At 35.3% G+C, this 19645-nt stretch overlaps 2 protein-coding genes across 3 annotated transcripts; both read left to right on the plus strand.

The window, feature by feature from the left end:
* The first annotated feature begins 7385 nt into the window (after nt 1-7385).
* Nucleotides 7386-10316, plus strand: LOC110944838 (OBERON-like protein). Its single transcript, XM_022186484.2, has 3 exons — nt 7386-7643; nt 8363-9455; nt 9522-10316. The coding sequence occupies exons 2-3, from the start codon at nt 8381-8383 to the stop codon at nt 10145-10147; spliced, it is 1701 nt and encodes a 566-aa protein (XP_022042176.1). The 5' UTR covers nt 7386-7643; nt 8363-8380; the 3' UTR covers nt 10148-10316.
* A 1922-nt stretch (nt 10317-12238) lies between these two features.
* LOC110944832 (protein NAR1) lies at nt 12239-17846 on the plus strand. 2 transcript variants are annotated; one of them, XM_022186478.2, is made up of 11 exons: nt 12239-12484; nt 14855-14937; nt 15081-15234; nt 15379-15562; nt 15643-15769; nt 15857-16007; nt 16204-16253; nt 16331-16502; nt 16614-16740; nt 17190-17281; nt 17356-17846. In XM_022186478.2, exons 1-11 carry the CDS (start codon nt 12365-12367, stop codon nt 17506-17508), a joined length of 1413 nt encoding a protein of 470 aa, XP_022042170.1. In that variant the 5' UTR covers nt 12239-12364; the 3' UTR covers nt 17509-17846. The 2 variants fall into 2 exon arrangements, with proteins under 2 accessions (XP_022042170.1, XP_035846380.1); XM_035990487.1 differs by having other exon boundaries at nt 14858-14937.
* The last annotated feature ends 1799 nt before the right edge of the window (nt 17847-19645 follow it).

Genomic DNA, 19645 nt, shown 5'->3' on the forward strand with positions numbered 1-19645 from the left:
ATAAACATTTCCACGATTGTTAAACATTTCATCTTGATGGTTTGGTTTGAGTAAGTGATTAAGTAATGAGGCGTGTGTAATATGATACAAGCATGGTGGATACGCCGCTGGTACTTCCTATATATAAGTGTTTGTATGGTATTACATATCGTAGCGTTATTTGAATCATTTCAATTTGAGACATATGACATTTTATACAAATAACACACTTTTCACGAGACATTGTTTTACAAACGACTTATCTTATACAAACTCATTTTACATGGTTATCCGTTTAAACCATACAGTGTTCTCTTATTTATACATATCATCTGATCTTATCGTTTTTCAAATGATTTACAAGACAAAGCAAATTACAAGGTTCATGACTAAACGTTTTCTCAAACATAAGTCATGAATTCCGTTTTCACAAAACCAATGTATCTCACAGGCATTTTTATGCTGACGTACCTATTTTCACATGTGTTTTCAGGAGATGATGCATAGGACTTATCAAGACATACTTAGGCGGACCTGTGCCTTAGTGACTTAAAACGAGACAAGAACTAAGTTAATTTATGTTATGTGTTCTTTGGTTCTTGTTTAAAGCAATGTAAACTTTCATGTTTGATTAATAAAACGAAACTTCATTTACCATGGATTTGAAACAATTGATTCTGTTACAACACTCCCCGACGTTTCCGCCATGTTCTGTATGTTCTACGTGGTCGGGGTGTGACACGTTTAACATACCGCATAAGTGTTTGTATCAGTATAGCATGCATTTCCACAAAACATAACTTTGATTTAAACCAAGTTTTACTTCAACACCTTGCTTTGTGCATTTTCACCTATGGTTTAGTTGATGTATTTCGCTAGCCATACATATCATTTTGGTTACACATTACATGTTTTACATTTGACATAAACATTTTGACATATTATTCAATACATTTGGCAATTGGTTTAAACATAGACATTTTACATTGGTGGTTTGTTTGGGTAAGTGATTTAAGTAACAAGGCATGTGTAATATGATACAATCATGGTGGATACGCCGCTGGTACTTCCTATATATAAGTGTTTGTATGATGTTACATATCGCAGCGTTGTTTAAATCATTTTAGTTTAGACATATAACAAATTTTTCACAAGACATTGTTTTACAAACAACTTATTTTATTACAAACTCATTTTTACTTGGTTATTCATTTAACCTTACATTACTCTTTTACATATCAACTACCTTATTATCGTTTTTCAAACGTTTTATAAAAGCAAACACTTAAACTGGATTCATGACAAATTTTCATTAAACATTTTCTTAAACCTAAGTCATGAATCCTATTTTCACAAAACCTATGTACTCGCCAGCATTTTTATGCTGATGTATTTTCACATGTGTTTCAGGTACAATAATTGATGATAATTGATGATGATATTGATGCATGCTCACATAGGATTGGACGAGGCTTTAGTGACAATAAAAGATGCAAGACTAGTTAAATTTTATTTTACTTCTTTGTTTGTTAAGACATTGTAACTCTTTTAATCAATAAAACAACATTTCAACTTTCCATGTGTTATGAAACAATGATTCTGTTACAACACTCCCCGACGATTCCGCCACGTTTTGTTGTTTTACGTGGTCGGGGTGTGACAGATGGTGAAAAAGTTGAAAATGAAAGAATCAGACGATTACTGAGAAGTTATACAAGTTCTGATTACTTAATTGACATAATTTATCCAACTGTTGCAGGATTTGAAGTGTTTAAAGATGAAGAAAAGAAGCTAAAGAAGAAAAAGGATACTGGTAAGAAACAGAGTGTCTGTTATAACAAGTGTCCGCCTCCGATATGGGAAGGGTATTCGCCTAGAAAACCAAACAAGGAACAAGTAAAAAAGGCGGTCAATATAAAGTTAGAGTCCGAGTTAACCGATGTATTACCAGACAACATTGACATCACATTCACAGCGTCCGACACAGATCATGAGTCCGAATTAATTAAAAGAATGGTCGATCAGGTGTTGGATAAGGATGAGGAGTCAGAGTCAAAGTCCGAGTCCGAAAGTTCGTGTTTGTCAGTCGGGAGTTCAAGTTCGTCTGGAAAAAGTTCAAAGTCGTCGGGAAAACATGTGTATAGTAAAGAATTTTTGTTGTCAAAATCTAATTTGAATGATGAAACATTTGAAGTTGCGTATACTTTGAATGATTCAGACAAATTATATTTTGATAAAGAGTTTCCAATAAGAGGTGTTAAAACTAAATTGATCAAAAAGGTTTTCAAATTAACCGAAATCAATATTTCTGAAATAAAAGATTTAAATCTTTTTGAAAAACCTAAAAAATACACCTCAAGGGTTCAACAAAGGATAAACAAGAAAATGGGTTGCAATTATGGTTTAGACTTTCGAAAGAAATCAAATCATAATGGTAATTACAAAAAGAAAGGATTGGGTTTTATTCCACCTGAAAATTATAAAAATGAGAAAATCTCTAAAAATACAAAATTTGTTTTAGGACCGTCTGCTGAGGAGAAAAAGAAGAGCTCATTCTGAAGATAATCAAATCAAGAATTTCTTGCTGAGAAGAAGAAAAATGAAGTTCAGAGAAAAGAAACCAGAACCTGTTTTAGATGCAATGAAGTTGGTCACATTGCATGGAACTGTCCATTAGCAACAAAAACTAAACAGGGAGTTTCTGGAAAACTAAAAGAAGTGGTTGTTGATAAAACCGAACCACCAACTGGGAAATTTAAAGTGTTCAAAAATTCAATTTATGAAGTTGGTGAATGTTCAAAGAAGTTTTACAGGAGAATTGTGAAACTTGACAACCAAAAATGGGTTGTTAAGAAATCTGAAGCAAAATCTGGCAATGAATCTGATTCCACAAAATCAGAGGAGACACATGTTGATAAAAAGAGTGAAAACTCAGTTCCTTCAATGGATGATGAAAATTTTCCACCATTGAGGACTGAAAATTTTAAACAAAAGATTGGGAAAGTTGAGATCTCGAATCAATTTTATTCAGAAAAGAATGAATTTAATGTTGAGAAAGCGTTTAATGGGAATGTAAAGAAAATTTTTGGAAAAATGATTGATAGGAAAGTTAAAGGGGTAAAGGACTTTTATGCTACAAAGAAAGCAACATACACCCCAACTAAAGAGGAGTTGATATCACCCAAGCCTGGTCAGGCTTGGGTGGACATTTTTTTTTGTTGAAAAACCAGACTTGCCGGAGATCCCAAGTTTGTAATCGCGGATCAGGAATCGGCATCTTTCTTAAATTGATTTTGTGAAATGAATCTTAAAATTTTTAAATTTTACAGGTTAAGTGTGACTTGCCGGAGCTTCCAGGTTGGTAAGTGTGAAGCAAGACTCGGCATCTTTATGGTTAAATGAATTTGTGTAGATGTTTTATTCCTACATGTGGTTAAATGGTGTGGATAAACTTACAAGTGGTAAGAGGTTGGATCTTATTAGTGATTCATCAAGGTCATTAAGTTGAACTTGATGTAATCTTCATGCATTTGATATTTTTGAAAAAGAAAGATGATGAACCCCGAACTTGCAAGTGGTTTTAACAAAACTTATTTTCCGGAAAAACCATTTTGATTGAAATAAACTTAAGTGTTTTGAAATCTAAATGGGAAAATAGTTTGTTGAAAGGGGGAGTTCTGATTGTTTATGCCAAGTGGATGGAGATTTGAAGTGATTCGATATCAGTTGTGAATCTTTCTGTATAGTTTGTTTTCAAATTTCTTTTAATGTGTTTCCATTTTAGGGGGAGTAAAAATTTCAGAAAATCCAAAAACATTAGAAAATTTGAAAAAAGTAAAAAACATGATAAAATCAAAAATGAGTTTTGTGTATAAAAGAGGAAATGATAGTACATCAGTGGACTATCACAACATGCTAAAGAATTGAAAAGTTAAAAATGTGATAAACAATCTCACTACGGATATGCCAGTAGGTTTTTACACATTTAGTAGATTGTATTCGAGATATAAACCTAAATTTCAAACTTACTTATTTCATGGGTAATATTTCTTGGATATATGGGTAACCCCTGAAATCTTGTTTGAAAGGTCCATCTTTCTGAGATACTAGGTCTTTATACTCAGTGATATCTGGGGTATTATCCCGGGACTTCTGCTGAATGGAAATTCTGACCTAGTCCCCGTATAATACTTTCTGCAATTGCTTGAAATATAGCATCGCCCTCAGCAAAAATGATGAAACAATAAAATTGATAATCATTGCTGTTGAAGAAAAGATCCTCTAAAGGGGACACACCTAAAGTCGAACTGTCATCTCTCTGCTGAACGGGAGTTCTGACCTGAGCTCTCACGGTTTTGCATCTACCCCTTTACAGATATCATATGTGGTATACTCACCTGTAAGACTGAATATTGGGATCTGGATACGGGAGTATATTCAAGTAGTGGGACACGTGAATAAGTTTAAGTGATTAAGTCATTAATATCGTATCTCGAAGCATTTGAACTTTGTGTGAAAATTTAAGTGGACCTATATACTGACAATCTAAGTGAATTGTTTAGAACTTAAAATGAAATGAAGCTTAACGGTGTTGGTGATATGTCTCAAAGACTGATATGATCCTCTTACACAAACTCACAAAAATATTGTCTGTAAATATTTTTTTACTGTATTTCTTTCTGTTACTCAAAAATTCAAAAAGATTTTCAGTGTGTTTTAGTATAAATTTTGAAAAATCCAAAAAGATTTTCGACAACTGATATTGGAAAGCTGATATTCAAAATTCAGAGTGCTAAACATGATGACTATTTTATGATGGGGAGTCGGTTAAATCTAAAATTGTTCAAATTTTTCTTGAGAATGATCACAGATATTCTGGATGTTTTGAAAAAATGAGTCTGAATTGGTACATACATTTTAATATATAAAGTGTTAAAATTTGTGAAATTTATTGTGTGGAAGAGAATGTGCAGATAGCCTGAGCTGGATAAGAGCCAGGTCACGATCTTGGAACAATATCAAAGAGAGCATGTGATTTGAGAAAAGCCAGGTTCCGATACCTGAGGACTCTGTGGAGAAAGTTTGAGCCAAGCAACGATCTTGAATCTGTGAAAGCCAGATTACGATCCTGAAGTTGATGATGCTGATGAACTTAAGGAATGCCAGCATACTGTTAGGGGGAGTCTGTTGATGCTGATAGAAAGAGTGACGCCCAAAGACTGATAAAGACTGGAGATGAGAAGACTCGACACTTAAGACTCGTCAACATCTGAGGGGGAGTCTGTTAGTGCATACATCTGTCGACTTCGTCTTGTATCGAGTCTTATCTCTAGATATGTTAGATTAGAGCACGTTGTTCAAGAAAATAGCAGTTTTAGGTGTTTAACAGTGTGATTCCGCTTGAAGTAGGTGATTCCGCTTGAAATGACTCTTGTCACTTTCAAGCGAAATCAACATATTAGTATTCCGCTTGAAATGCAAGTTGTCCCCTTCAAGCGAAATCAGAACAAGTATAAATACCTTTGAAGCGAGATCATTTGTAATAGTTGTGTAATTCCAGTACCGAGGTGCTGCCGAAGTGCCGTCTGATTATAAACAGTTGCAGATCAATATACAAGGCATATTAAAGTGTATTAAGCTGTTTTCCACATCTGTTTCTTAGTTTCCGCCTCTAAAACAGATTAGAACCCCTCTGAACGACTCGTTCGGGTCTGAAATCGATCCTACACTATTATTTCAAGTCTTTTAACTAACTAGGTTATTTATTCCTAGTTATTTTATCTTGACCATAACCGATTTTTAATTTATAATATAAACTTTATATTTTTGGGGTGTTACACCCAAGTCAAAGATGTTGAAGCATGACAGATTCCGAACTTGTAATGATTCAAGGAGTCCGAATTTGTATTGTTCAGAGGAGTCCAAATTTGTATTAAATTCAGACCTCCTTGGTTTGTTTTATGTTATCCGAATTTGTAATAGGATTTAAATGTTCTCCGAATATGTAGTGATTATATTTGGACTAGATTTTGTTTAGGACTTTGTTGTTCGAGTTTGTTTTATCTCGGACAATATGTTTTGTTCGGGTTTGGGTTGTAGTCTAGTCTATATATATGTGGTGTATAGGTTAGTTAGGGCAATCTTTGCAATCTTTGTAACTCTTTAGGTGTTGTGTGTGCACCTTAGAGAGAGAGTCTGTGTTTCTAGCTGTGGCGGACTTATAGTACAAATAGGGGTAGCACGGGCTACCCCTCAACCTCGTCTCCGTAATGTAAAAATACCCCTTAACTCTATTTCCATAGTGTAAAAATACCTCTCAACTCCGTTTCTGTTTATAAAGGATACCCCCGATCCTAAAAAAAATTAGGATACCCCTAACTTTTTGGGCTAGTTCCACCACTGGTGTCTAGGGAGAGAAAGTCCTGGTTTAGGTTTGTGTAACCTAAACCAGGTTGAGGAAGATGATGTATACTCCTTTTGTATGTAATCTGTGATGAATGATTCAATAATAAAAGGTTTCATCTTCTACATCTTTCTATATTTTATGTTTTTGATGTTTCACGTCTTGAATCGAGGGCAGTGGATGTTGTTCGTCATCGATCCAGGGGGTCCCGTGGACTTTTAGGTGGTATCAGAGCATGGTTACCGATTCGGAATGGTCTAACAGCCTTCCGAATCACCATTGATCTTGATTTGATGTTTGTTTCCGCCAAACATCATGAAGACGTGAACTTTCTGTAGAAAATTTGAAGAAATTGAAGTTGTTCGTCGACTGAGATGCCTTTCTTGTTTTCCAAGTTGCTGCAAAATCACCGGAAAAAACGAGATTTTGAATGAAATTAAACTGGGTTTTCTTCAAAAAAGCTGAAGAACACGTTGATCGGGTGTTTGAATCATTGATTGGTGATGAAAATCACACTATAATGTAGTGATTATTGAGATAGAAAGTGAAGAAATGGTTGAAGATGGTGGGTTTTGAAAATGGTGGGTTTTGAAGTTATTGGGTTTTGAAAAGGAAGAAGAAAGAGTTGGATTGACTAAAATACCCTTTTTCTTTATTTTAAATGTTGCCATATGTTCTAATCCTATTGCTTCCTTCACTTCCTAGCCAAAATAAACTTTTTCCTGTATATGTATATATAAATGACTAAAAGAAAAAAAAATATAAAAATGGTTTTGAATGAAAATGGCAATTTAGAAACTTTTTTTTTGTTAATGTCAAAATACCCTGATTATAACCAGGTTTTTAAATGGAGTTTGGTAATGTCCGGAACCCAAAAAGAAAAAAAAATCTATTTGAAAGTGAAAAATTGAAACAAACCTGAAGGCATAAAATGGAAATTTACTCATAATACAGAGATAATTTATTTATTTGTCAACCGTATAACCAAGTCAAAGAACACGTCAAGCAATCGAGATTATGACCGGCTGAGCCGGTCAATGCATTGAGCACTAGCGCAGCAGGTGAAAAAAGGAAAACGATCCACTTCTACGCACAACACAAAAATAAAATTGAAATTAGGGTTTTGTTCGTATCAAATTGAAGCGCTTCGTAAACAAAATAGGAGGAGATTCTCAAGATTGCGTGCTTCTCTCTCTTCGTTGACTTGATTTGAAGGTTATCCGTTAAATTTATCTTCAACTCGAGTGATTTTCGTGTTCAGGTGAGTATAATTTCATCTAAATTCATTGTTTTTTGTGTGTTTAGTTTGATATGTTGGAGTTTAACGTAATTTCATATAGATTTGTTGCTCGCTTTTGTTATAGTTTTGTGTGATTGGATTACTGGCCGTTGTGTTCTATCTCTAGGGTTTCATTTGAGGTGTTTGGGGGTATGATCTTTTGATCTTTATGAATTATAGATGTATGGAGTTGAAAATGAATTTTGTGATCTGAAATTGAAAGTCAACTGTTATGTTAACTAGAATCATGATGGTAAGATGTTTATCTGGTTTTGTAGATTGTGTTTGTTTATGGAGTTTAGGGTTTTACAAAGATAATAATCGAGTGATTATTGTAGCAGGATGATTTTCTTTATTATTAGGTCAGATCTTGAATTTGTTTTCCGAGCTAGCGACTAACTGCGGTTTGAAGCTAAGTTGTTGACCGTGTTTATGGTGACAAATGATAAGTAGGTGATTGCTCTCATAGTTAGACTCCACCTTTCTATCGACTTAAAGGCACTGTTGGTGAAACCGAGTGTCTATCTGAGGCTGCTTCATTCACCCTGAACAAATCATGTACTTTTAACTTCAAATTTGACAGGGACTTTCTAGTTAACTACCCGGAGTGCTTTTATTTAATGTAGTAATGTTATTATTGTTGACTATTCAGTGTCAGTGTACATGATGTTTAATTGGTTTACTTTTCTTTATCATTTCAGTAATCAGCATTGCCAAAAATGTTGCCGCCACGTCAGCAACCAAGATCGGGAGTACTGCACACATCTCTCTCCCTTGTTCCAGCAGACGGCTCAAATTCTGATCAGGTCCGAGACTCACCCACAGAAAGTGCTAGCTCACGCGAAACCTGGCCCACATCTGATGCTTTGATGCTATCCAAACAGCAGCAGTTAGAGAGGGAAAAAGCGAAGGAACGTGAAAACGGTTCTGCTGAACATTCCGTTATCCGCCATATCTCATCTTCGGATAAAATGTCTCTTAGAGATATAACTAAAGAGAGAGTTGATGTAATTGCGGAGCGAATGCATCATCTCCCTGATGACTTTTTGGATAAACTAAAAAACGAACTTCGTGGTCTTATTGAAGGAATGGGCGGTCCTCAACATAGAGAGGAATATATTTCTCTTCAAAAAGCAGTTCTAAGTAGGCCCGACTTAACAGAAAAAACACTTATCTTAGCACACCGTGGACAGCTAGAGATATTAGTTGCTATCAAAACCGGTATTCAAGCGTTTCTACATCCGACTGTCAGTCTATCTCAAGCTTCTCTCATTGAGATATTTCTATACAAAAGGTGTAGAAACATAGCATGTGGAAACTCAATTCCAGCTGACAACTGTACTTGTGAAATTTGCTCAAAGAGGAACGGTTTCTGTAACCTATGCATGTGTGTGATATGTAGCAAGTTTGACTTTGAAGTCAATACGTGTAGATGGATTGGGTGTGATTCGTGTTCACACTGGACTCACACAGATTGTGCAATACACAATGCACAAATTGGCATGGGGTCCACTGTAAATGGAGGAAGCTCAGGTGAAATGCTGTTTAGGTGTCGAGCATGCATGAGGACATCAGAGTTATTTGGGTGGGTCAAAGATGTTTTTCATCATTGTGCGCCGTTGTGGGACCGAGAAGCTTTGGTTAGAGAACTTGAATATGTGAGTAGGATTTTTCGTGGATGTGAGGAATCGAGAGGAAGGAAACTGTATTGGAAATGCGGAGAACTTGTTGAAAAGTTAAAAAGCGGGGTCGCTGAACCACTGGCTTCCAAAGCAATACTGTCATTTTTTCAAGGTAACCGATACCCTTGTGTAGTTTAGTTTATTCTTAGATACGTAATGTTGTTGATGACTTTTGCAGAGTTTGACATAGACCCAACAAAGCATCAAGAAGGTGGTGAAGGTCGACTGATGGCCCCACAAGAAGCATTTAACCGGATCGCGGACGTTGTACAAGAAGCAATTAAAAAGATGGAAATGGTGGAAGAAGAGAAAATACGCGTCACAAAAAAAGCTCGTTTAGCTCTGGAGGCATGCGATCAAGAACTCAAAGACAAAGCCCGTGAAGTAGCCGCACTTAAAATGGAAAGACAAAAGAAAAAACAGCAAGTCGACGAGTTGGAAAGCATTGTGAGGCTTAAACAGGCGGAGGCCGAGATGTTTGACCTCAAAGCCAGTGAAGCTAGACGCGAAGCCGAACGACTGCAGAGAATCGCGCAAGCTAAAGCTGAGAAATCTGAAGAAGATTACGCAAGCAGGTATTTGAAACAACGGTTACACGAAGCCGAAGCTGAAAAACATTATTTGTTTGAGAAAATGAAGCTGCAAGAGAGTTCATCAAGAGCATCACAAAGCAGTGTTGGTGTGAGTGAGCCATCACAGATGATGATGTATAATAAGATTCAGGATTTGCTCAAGAACATGTATACTACGCCTTCTAAAGGAGATGGTCAATCTGGTGACATGCGGTCGCTTGGTTCTGTTTGAGTAAGTTTGGTGTTGGTTGTTCTAATTTTCTTTATAATGTTTAATATCATTATAACCAATACTCTAAGTTGCAGTAACTTTGTACTTGTTATGTTGTTGTTATTTAAGTGTTGCAATTAATCATCAGAGTGAGGATTACCTGAATTAATGTATTTTTTTGGTTTTATAATTAACGCATTTTTTTATTGCTTTATAGCCAGGAGTGTTGATAAACAGTTGAAACCTGAAATCCATTTTTATGGTTTGGTTTAACGGTATGGCTGACAGTAGCATGTGTAAAGCAAAAAAACCACCCATCCTTGCTTGATGGTCATACCCTTTTGTGTTACGATGAGCATGGTTCAGCTATGGGTTAGCAACATAACTAAACCATACATGGTTGTATAACATGAAGTATTGAAGTTTGTTGGTTAATTATTCCAAATTCCACCATAACTAAACCATACATGTTGGTTGTAAAAAAATCATAAGTGAATTATCGTTTTTTCTAAAACAACTCGGTTTTGCTACATTTCCGGTTATTGTTCTTTTCTTTAAGGGCCAACGAAATAAAGGCCTGACTACTCGGGATAACCCAATGGCAAAAGACGACCCATACGCCCACTACCAAAGACAACGCTGGTTTCAATTATTGGCTTTTTTCACTCCCCTGACCTAATCCGAAGGGAAATTACGTAGAGCCATCTTTGAATTTCCATCATGACCTTTCCAAAATTTTGACTTGTATGATCCCTTTCACCATTTTTGTTACGGATACAATTATATAAAGTATGACTAGTCAACCATAATGACTTTGGTTCATTATTCTTTCTTGAGATAACTAATTTATAAATGATGGTCACTTTCATTTCATTTAAGAATAAGAATAAATATTAGGTTGTGACTGCCATAACTAAGTTTTGTGTTCATCAACACGAAAGAAGAATTTAGGAGATAAAAAGAAGGCAACATATATAATATAATTTCGTGTTTGAGAGTTCAAAAAAAAAAAAATAAATAAATAAATAAATTAAAACTTTTATGTGTGTGTCCATTCATCAAAGAAACTTATTATTTTCTAACCTTTTCTCCGAGCTTCTTTCGAAAAGAAATTTGTGACACGACTTTTCCCTGCTTCATCCAAGTTCATTTCATTTTCCTAGTTAAGTTGGACTCGGTAACACAACTAAAGTGCAACACTATCTTTCTCTCTCGTTAAATCATCACTGGATGATATACAAGTAGGGCTATAAACAAGCCGAACCAAACAGAACGGAACCTTTTTCAAGTTTGTTCATTTATTAACATTTAAACTTGTTCACGTACACACATCGAATGAAAATTCCTATTCTTATTCGTTCATTGAGGAATTGAACCGATTCACGAACACAAACAAACATATACCGTTTATAAAAAAAATTATAAACATAATTATCCCAAAATAAAAGCATAAGTTAGATAAAATAAACACAAATAACTAGTCAAACTATGAACACTAATGACCATAAAAAAACAGACCTAAATGAACATAAACAAACATCTACGAAGGATTCACAAATGCGACAGTCTAACATTCATTTAACTAATCAAATATACTCTCTTTTTTATGTTCCTTCATCTATTAATAAAAAACAAGATCAACAAACGTTATATTACATTAAACACTTACGAAGAAACAAGCGTCACTAACGCTCTGTTCCCGAGTCTCATTTAATAGGAGGAGGGGAAATAAGTGAGGTGAAAATATAAAAAAACCATGTTCCTAAGTGTTTTTTAAGGATAGGAGGGGAGGGGAGGGAAAATGAGGTAAAAGTGAAGAAAATTTATCCATATATTCATTCTCACAAATTAGAGAGATTAGGAGAGAAAATATTATTAATTACTAAATTGCTCTCATATCTACTTAAAATGTTTTATGTTTAAAGGGTATAATGGTAAAATTATTCCATTCTTTTCTTTTCCTCGTAATTCGAAAACACATAAAATACTTGATTTCTTCTTCTTTTTTTTTTCCTATACTTTTCATTAAATTCTAGAGCACGAAAAAAATTACATTTTTATCCTTCCTTTTCCCTCTTAATTTATTTTCCAACCCCCTCTTATTAATGAGACGTTATATATAATCAAACCCCTATCGCCGCCGACTAGCGACGGCGTACGGCTCATAAATTCCTCTCTACGCTATCTCACTTCATTTACGCCTGATTTCGACTCTGAATCACCAATCGACTCCAAAATATGTCGGAAAAATTCTCGGCGACGCTACGGATCGGAGACCTCAACGATTTCATCGCACCATCACAAGGATGTGTTGTTTCTATGAAGTCCGGTTCCGCTAGACTTGCTGATAAACCAAAGGTTTATATTATCTCCAATTTCTGAAACCTAGGTCGTTAGGTTTTATCTGTTTTATGCTACTTGTTGTTCATGTTTTGTTAATTTTTTATAATTTGAGATGATTTTTTGTTAGGAATGTGTAGAAAATTAGAAGGTTGATGATTATTGTAAACCCTAGGTCGTTAGCTTTAGACTGTTTTATCATTTATGCTGGTTGTGATTCGTGTTTAGCTAATGATTTAAAGTTTTGCGATGGACGGACCTACCCTTTGGCTACCGCCGCACCCCTTGAAAAAAAAAATTTAGTGTATATTTTAGGCAAAAAACCTGATCGCACCCCTTGAAAATATGGTTGAACACATTATCCGCACCCCAAACAAATAATTTCTGGGTCCGCCACATGATTTTAGTTAGGAATGTGTTGAAAACTAGAAGATTGATCATCATTGTAAACCCTAGGTCGTTAGCGTTTAGACTGGTTCATTATTTATGCTAGTTGTAATTCATGTTTAGCTAATCAATAAAAAAATTTGCGTTGAGTTTAGTTAGGAATGTGTAAAAGATTAGAAGATTGATGATTATTATCAACCCTATGTCGTTAGTGTTTAGACTGTTTTCTGCTGGATGTAATTCATGTTTAGCTGATTTTTAAAATTTTGCGGTGATTTTAGTTAGGAGTGTGTAGAAAACTAGAAGATTGATGATTATTGTAAACCCTAGGTTGTTCGCATTAAGACTCTTTTATGCTAGTTGTGATTCATGTTTAGCTACTTATTTTAAATTTTGCGATGATTTTAGTTAGGAATGTGAGAAAAATCAGAAGATTGATGATTATTGTAAACCCTAGGTTGTTAGTGTTTAATACTGGCTTATGCTGGCTGTAATTCATGTTTAGCTAATTATTTATAATTTTGTGATGGTTTTAGTTAGGAATGTGTGAAAACCCAGAAGATTGATGATTATTGTTATTTGTAAACCCTAGGTCATCAGTAGTACAGATGTAGTGCAGGTTAGCAATTTTTTTACTGTTTTAAACAGATAACTTGCTTCAGGAATTATTTAGAATGAGTTTGGACATCAAAACTGTGGTAGTTTGATTTTGGTTAGAAAATAGAGGGATTTGGTAGTCATGTAGATTTTTATTACATGAGAAAGAGCTTTGTTTCATTTCTAAAGATGTTTTGAGTCACCCTTGAAAATTGATCAGCTTTTGTATTTTGTAAAAGAAATGGTAGACACTTTGAAACTCTGTTAACAAGTGCTAAAAGTAGATTAGTAGAAGATGGTGTTTGACATGCGAATTAGTTGACAAAAATTATGGATTTGAAAAGTTTTGCGTTGAAATAGAATCTATATAACTATTTTGTGATTTTAGTAATACTATTGGTACCTGAGGTTAAACTTGTTAGCTAACCCTTGGAACATGAATCCATGATAGTAGTATGCTATGTTACACATATGACTTGACACTTTCTGACTTTCTCCATTTCACAAAATTTTTATAAAATTTGCTTCAGTTGTTTTTGGAATTTTAATTCTCTTCTACTACTGTCACTTTTATTTCTAGTTACATCACTGCCTTCTGTTATTGATAGTTTACTACTACTATTATTATTATTTTTGTTTTGATTATATATACTTTATGTTATTTGTATTTTTTAACTGTAAAAGCGAAGTTTTTAGATCCGGGGGTCTCATCAGTAGCAATCTATTTATCTCTTGGGATAGAGATGAAGTTTGCCCTCGCTCACCCTACCTTATGAGCGGGCTTTTACAAGCCACGCTTGTTTGTTTCTCTTTCTAAAGAATGAAATCAACTACATTCAGTTTTTTTAGACTCAAACTTTACAATTGAAAGTTTGATATGAATTTAGTTGCAGATTTTGTGCTACCAAATTTTCAATTTTACTGTTTGTTGAATGCTTTATGTTCAACATGTGACCAGTTTTCTGTTAATAAATTTTAGTAGTCATTTAATTTCAAATTGGGAAAGTGTGCCGGTTGGAATCTGTAGGCGATGGGTAACACTTTGATTGAAACAGCAGTGGTAATCTAACTTATAGCTATTTGTTCTTTGTACAACTAGTTTATGACTTAAATTTGGCTGTTTGAAGCAACCATTTGTATCTTTTGAATGATTAACAACTGCATATGCCTGGAGTTCCTTGTTTTCAGCTTCAATTTGAATAGGATAGTAGCATCTCTTCTTGCACTTACTGTCAATGTGTGTGCATGTGCCACAGAACTTAGGCCAGCCTGATAATTTATAAATATATATATGCTATAATATATGATTTACGTGCCAGTGTGTCACAGAGAATTAAGACTCAGGATTATATACGTTATACTTTTAAATTTTAATTTATTTCCCAAGTACTTTTTCTTGAACAGAAGCTTGCAAAAGCAGCACCTGCTAAAGAAACACTTCAAACAGATCCAGTAAAAATATCACTCAAGGATTGCCTAGCTTGCAGGTAGGACTTTCTGAATTTTGGACATTTTAAATGTGTAGATCACAATACTTATACATGTACTCTCGATTTAGTTTTTACCATCTTTTGACGACATTTTGATGACAGTAATTAGTTAAATTGGTAATATTGCTGTAATCATGCAGTGGGTGCATTACTTCTGCAGAGACTGTTATGCTAGAGAAGCAAAGCTTGGATGAGTTTCTTTCTAATATAAACAATGGAAAAACTGTTATAGTTTCTCTTTCACCCCAGTCTAGGGCTTCTATTGCTGTGCATTACGGTCTTTCTCCAGTTCAGGTAGATACCGCCATGTGAATATTTTACAAAAGCTATGGGGTTGAATTTGTTTTTCTTTTTTTTTTTTTTTTTTTGCTAAATGAATTAGACGTGCGTTTAATACCGCTAGTGGATTTAAAGGTAATTATGAATGGTATGTTGCAGGTTTTCAGGAAACTAACCACATTGTTTAAGTCATTGGGAGTTAAAGCTATATATGATACCAGCTGTAGTAGAGATTTGTCTCTTATTGAATCTTGTAACGAGTTCATATCACGATATAAACAAAGCCGTTTAGATGACAAGGAATCTAAATCATTTCTACCCATGATATCCTCTGCATGCCCAGGTACGCTTATCTTTCTGGCAGCGTTTTCTAAGTACCTATAAAAGCTTTTTAATGATAAATGTTTTTTAAAATATATTCAGGTTGGATATGCTATGCTGAGAAAACACTTGGTTCATTTGTTCTGCCATATATATCTTCAGTGAAGAGCCCCCAACAATCCATTGGAGCTATCATCAAACACCATTTATGCCATAAATTAGGTGTTCGGTGAGCGTCTTTATTTTTGTGAATATATACAGTTATATTATATTATTCGTATGCTTACATATGTTTTTATATGCATTACCTCTACAGGCCAAGTGATATTTATCATGTGACAGTGATGCCTTGTTACGACAAAAAGCTTGAGGCTTCTAGGGATGATTTTGTTTTCCAAGACCAAGATCAAATGACTACAGAGGTAGATTCTGTGCTGACAACTGGAGAGGTTATAGATTTAATACAGGTACGCCAATAGTTATACAAGCTCATAATAGTACCTCCACTCATTACATGCCAGTGTTCAATTTTGCTCATATATAACAAAGTTATTTTGCTATCAAAAGAAGTAATTAACACGTGGTGATAATGTTAAATAGGTAATTTTAACATGATATCTTTTCTGAATAAGGAAATGTTTCTACATTCTGTTGGTTGTGCAGTTAAAAGCAGTAGACTTCAGCAATTTGGATGAGTCTCCTCTTGATAAAATGTAAGCAGAACAAACATTAGCTTCTTTTGAATTTCTTCGAAAATATAAAAACTAAAATTCATGTTACCATTATGCAGATTATCCAATGTGAGTGAAGAAGGAAATCTTTTTGGGGTTAGGGGAAGTTCAGGAGGATATGCAGATACAATATTCCGTTATGCTGCCAAAACACTGTTTGGTCATGATATCAGAGGGCCTCTGGATTTCAGAACCGTAAGGAACTTAGATTTCCAGGAAGTTACTTTAGAAGTAAGTTAACTTCTACTTTCTAATAACTTGTTGGATATCATGTTGTGCGTTTTATGAACTCAACAAATTATTGTAAAAAATAAATAAAATTAAAATCAATATAATTTGCAGGTAGATGGTAAAACTGTATTGAAGTTTGCTCTATGTTATGGTTTCCGGAACTTGCAAAATGTAGTGAGGAAACTTAAAATTGGGAAATCTGATTACGACTATTTAGAGATCATGGCTTGCCCTTCAGGTATCTTTCTGCTGTCTCATTTCCCCCCTTATTTAGCTGCTTTCAGATTGATGCTTGATAGCAAAACAGCTTAACACAATTATTTTGCACTTTTGTTTTTTTTTTCTTTAGACATGCAAAAACATTAAGCTAGACAAAGTGATTGTTAGAGGTGGCTAGATAAGTGGTTGCATGTCGGTGAATAATAGTGAATTAGGAGATTGTATGTATTTGATATAGACTTTGGGCAATTTTCAACTCATCTGACCCGCTCCCCTTTTTAGCTAAAAATCATGGTTTACCCACTTTAGATGAAATCAATGAAATACAAGCCAAATTGACTCGTTCGTATGTGAAGGGGTCGACGTTTTTGTGGTTTGAAGAACTGGTTTAAGAATAAATATCAAATATAACATGTAACCAGGGAGGATAAGAAATGGGTTTTAAATTTCAAAGTGAACTCTGAACAGGGTGCTTGAATGGAGGTGGCCAACTGAAGCCAAAACCAGGTCAATCCGGGAAAGACTTGATTCAAGCATTGGAGACGGCATATATGGAAAATGTAAGTATCAAAGATTCACTATCTGTTGCTTGATTTATACAATGTTAATTTAAATATATTTGAATAATTTTCAGGTTTTGGTCACTGATCCATTTGAAAACCCAATTGTGAAGATCTTGTACGACGAGTGGCTGGAACATCCTGGTTCTGAAAAAGCTAAACAACACATACACACAGAATATCACCCAATCGTAAAAAGTATTACATCTCAGCTAAATAACTGGTAACACATAAATCGTTCATCTTTAGCTCCGGACCCGTTTTCTTACTCCTGCTGCTGGTGCTCTGCTCGTCACTAATTGTCATTTCCTGTTCTAAAATTTTGGTGAGTCACAAATTTTGATGATTGCAGTGGATTTTTATTTATACTGCACTGCAAGAAAATGCGAGCTGGGAAAGGGAAAGGATGATTGCCGTCTTTCTAGTTTCCATGTATTTTGTATTGTTATGGTATATGTTTCGATCTAGTTTTATAGCATTCGGGTGAAAAGGCACATATTTTTATGTACGGACTGTTTTAACTGACTTCTGTTGCTTTGTTTTGTTATACTTTCCATTCCTTCTACCGGATAAACTTTTACGTGAAATGGTATATAAATAAGTTTGGGCCAAACGTAAAGGGGGTTATGTGACAAGTGACAAATGTGTAAGAGGGGGTTGTATAACTTGAGTGTGTAGTGGAAAGGAGGTTATATAACCCCTTCAATTATGCATACATATGTATCTAAATATGTGTGTGAGAGACCAACACAAACCCAACACCAAACTCCCGTTATAATTTTCGCATGCATCGTTCCAAACCGCCACATAGCGCCAACCAGAGCGGTGTTCCCTGGCGCTATAAGGCGTGATGAGGGTGTTTGGCGTTATATACCGTGCGACTGCGGGTGCACGAACTGCGGGTGCACGAAGGAGCTATATTACGTAACATTTTTGGTGTTCGACCCTTCCATTGCTTCCTTCCGCATGGCACATTCCCATTTTTTGATCTACATCCAATTTGAGATGACCATCCCACTCCATCTCTGTCCTGTAACACCGCCACATCATCTTGCCTCACCCACTTCCCCTAGCCCATTCTGCCCAGCCTAAGGGCTTTTTTTATGTACCCAACTTATTTTAAGTGAATATAGAAATTAGAAAGGTTAAAAATGAAATTAAAATCTTCAAAATCAAGTTAACCAAATACTAGTGACCTAACTGAATCAGGTAAAAACACTCGAATGACTACCTAGTAAAATATCCCTTTGATAGACGAACACCCAAATGTTGTGACCTTGATGAAAATGGGTCACTATCACCACCCGCAATGGGATTCCAAGGATGGATGTGCCATTACCAATGGCTACTGTTGAGGCAACAAATAATAGACCAAGGGTAGTAGCAGGGATGGTTAGGCAGAAGGGTTAAATGGTTTAACCTTGTCTAACGCAGGTCGTGGGGTCCCCTCACGTTTGCAAGACGTGAAAGGAGGTTCACTAGTTGGTTTTGTTGTTTGTTGAGGATCCTTCTCTGAAGTGTGTTCAGAAAAGGATGAAGAAACAAATAGAATATGTGTGAGTTGGATGTGAGAGGGAGTAACTTGCATGAAGCAAGTGCACGATGTGAATGACCAGAGTTTTAAGGAAACATATCTGGTGTGGAATGTCCTAACTCAGTAAATGAAGTGTCAATTATATAGGAGAAGACATCTCCCAAAGAGGCATTCATTTGACTAGTGACCTAGCTTGCAGCAAGGGGCTTGCCCTTTCGGGGGTTGAAGCCTTTTGACCCCTGGATAATAGCATGTGCTCTGCAGACCTGCGTTGCTTTTGCGGCTGTGGTTGGTGAAGCAATCCCTGGATGTGACTGGCTACTGTTTCCGCATTGCTTTTCCCCACTTCACAGTTTTTTTAACCTTCGAACCATTTAACCTTTCGGTCGTTTATGTACTTAAGTCATTTTATTTGGTCTTAGGCTACCCCCCGTCATCAGCCCCCAAGTCAAAGGTTTTTGTGGGATGAGCTCAAAGACGTCTGACTTTTGTACATGTATTTTATTGCCTGAAGGTTTCAAGGGTTCAATGCTTGAAGGCTTGAAAGGTTGTAGGCAGTTAATTTTTGAATTTTAAATAACTGACAATCGATTTGATTGATGTGTGGCAGTTCATAGGGTGGTGGTTTTTGCAGTAGTTACTGTTTGCAATTATCACCCCTATTTAGGTTATTTTCTTTATATTTACATTATTTCCTTCACTTTTTACATATTTCCTCAAGTTCCTTCCTGCAATTTCTTTCCTCCTTTCCAAGGTTAGTTTCAGTTTCCTTTGCATTTTCCTTATATTCTTCGTTTATTTCGAAAATGGGTGCTTGTAAGGATTTAGCA

The sequence above is a fragment of the Helianthus annuus genome, chromosome 1 (assembly GCF_002127325.2).
Source record: "Helianthus annuus cultivar XRQ/B chromosome 1, HanXRQr2.0-SUNRISE, whole genome shotgun sequence".
Lineage (NCBI taxonomy): Eukaryota > Viridiplantae > Streptophyta > Magnoliopsida > Asterales > Asteraceae > Helianthus > Helianthus annuus.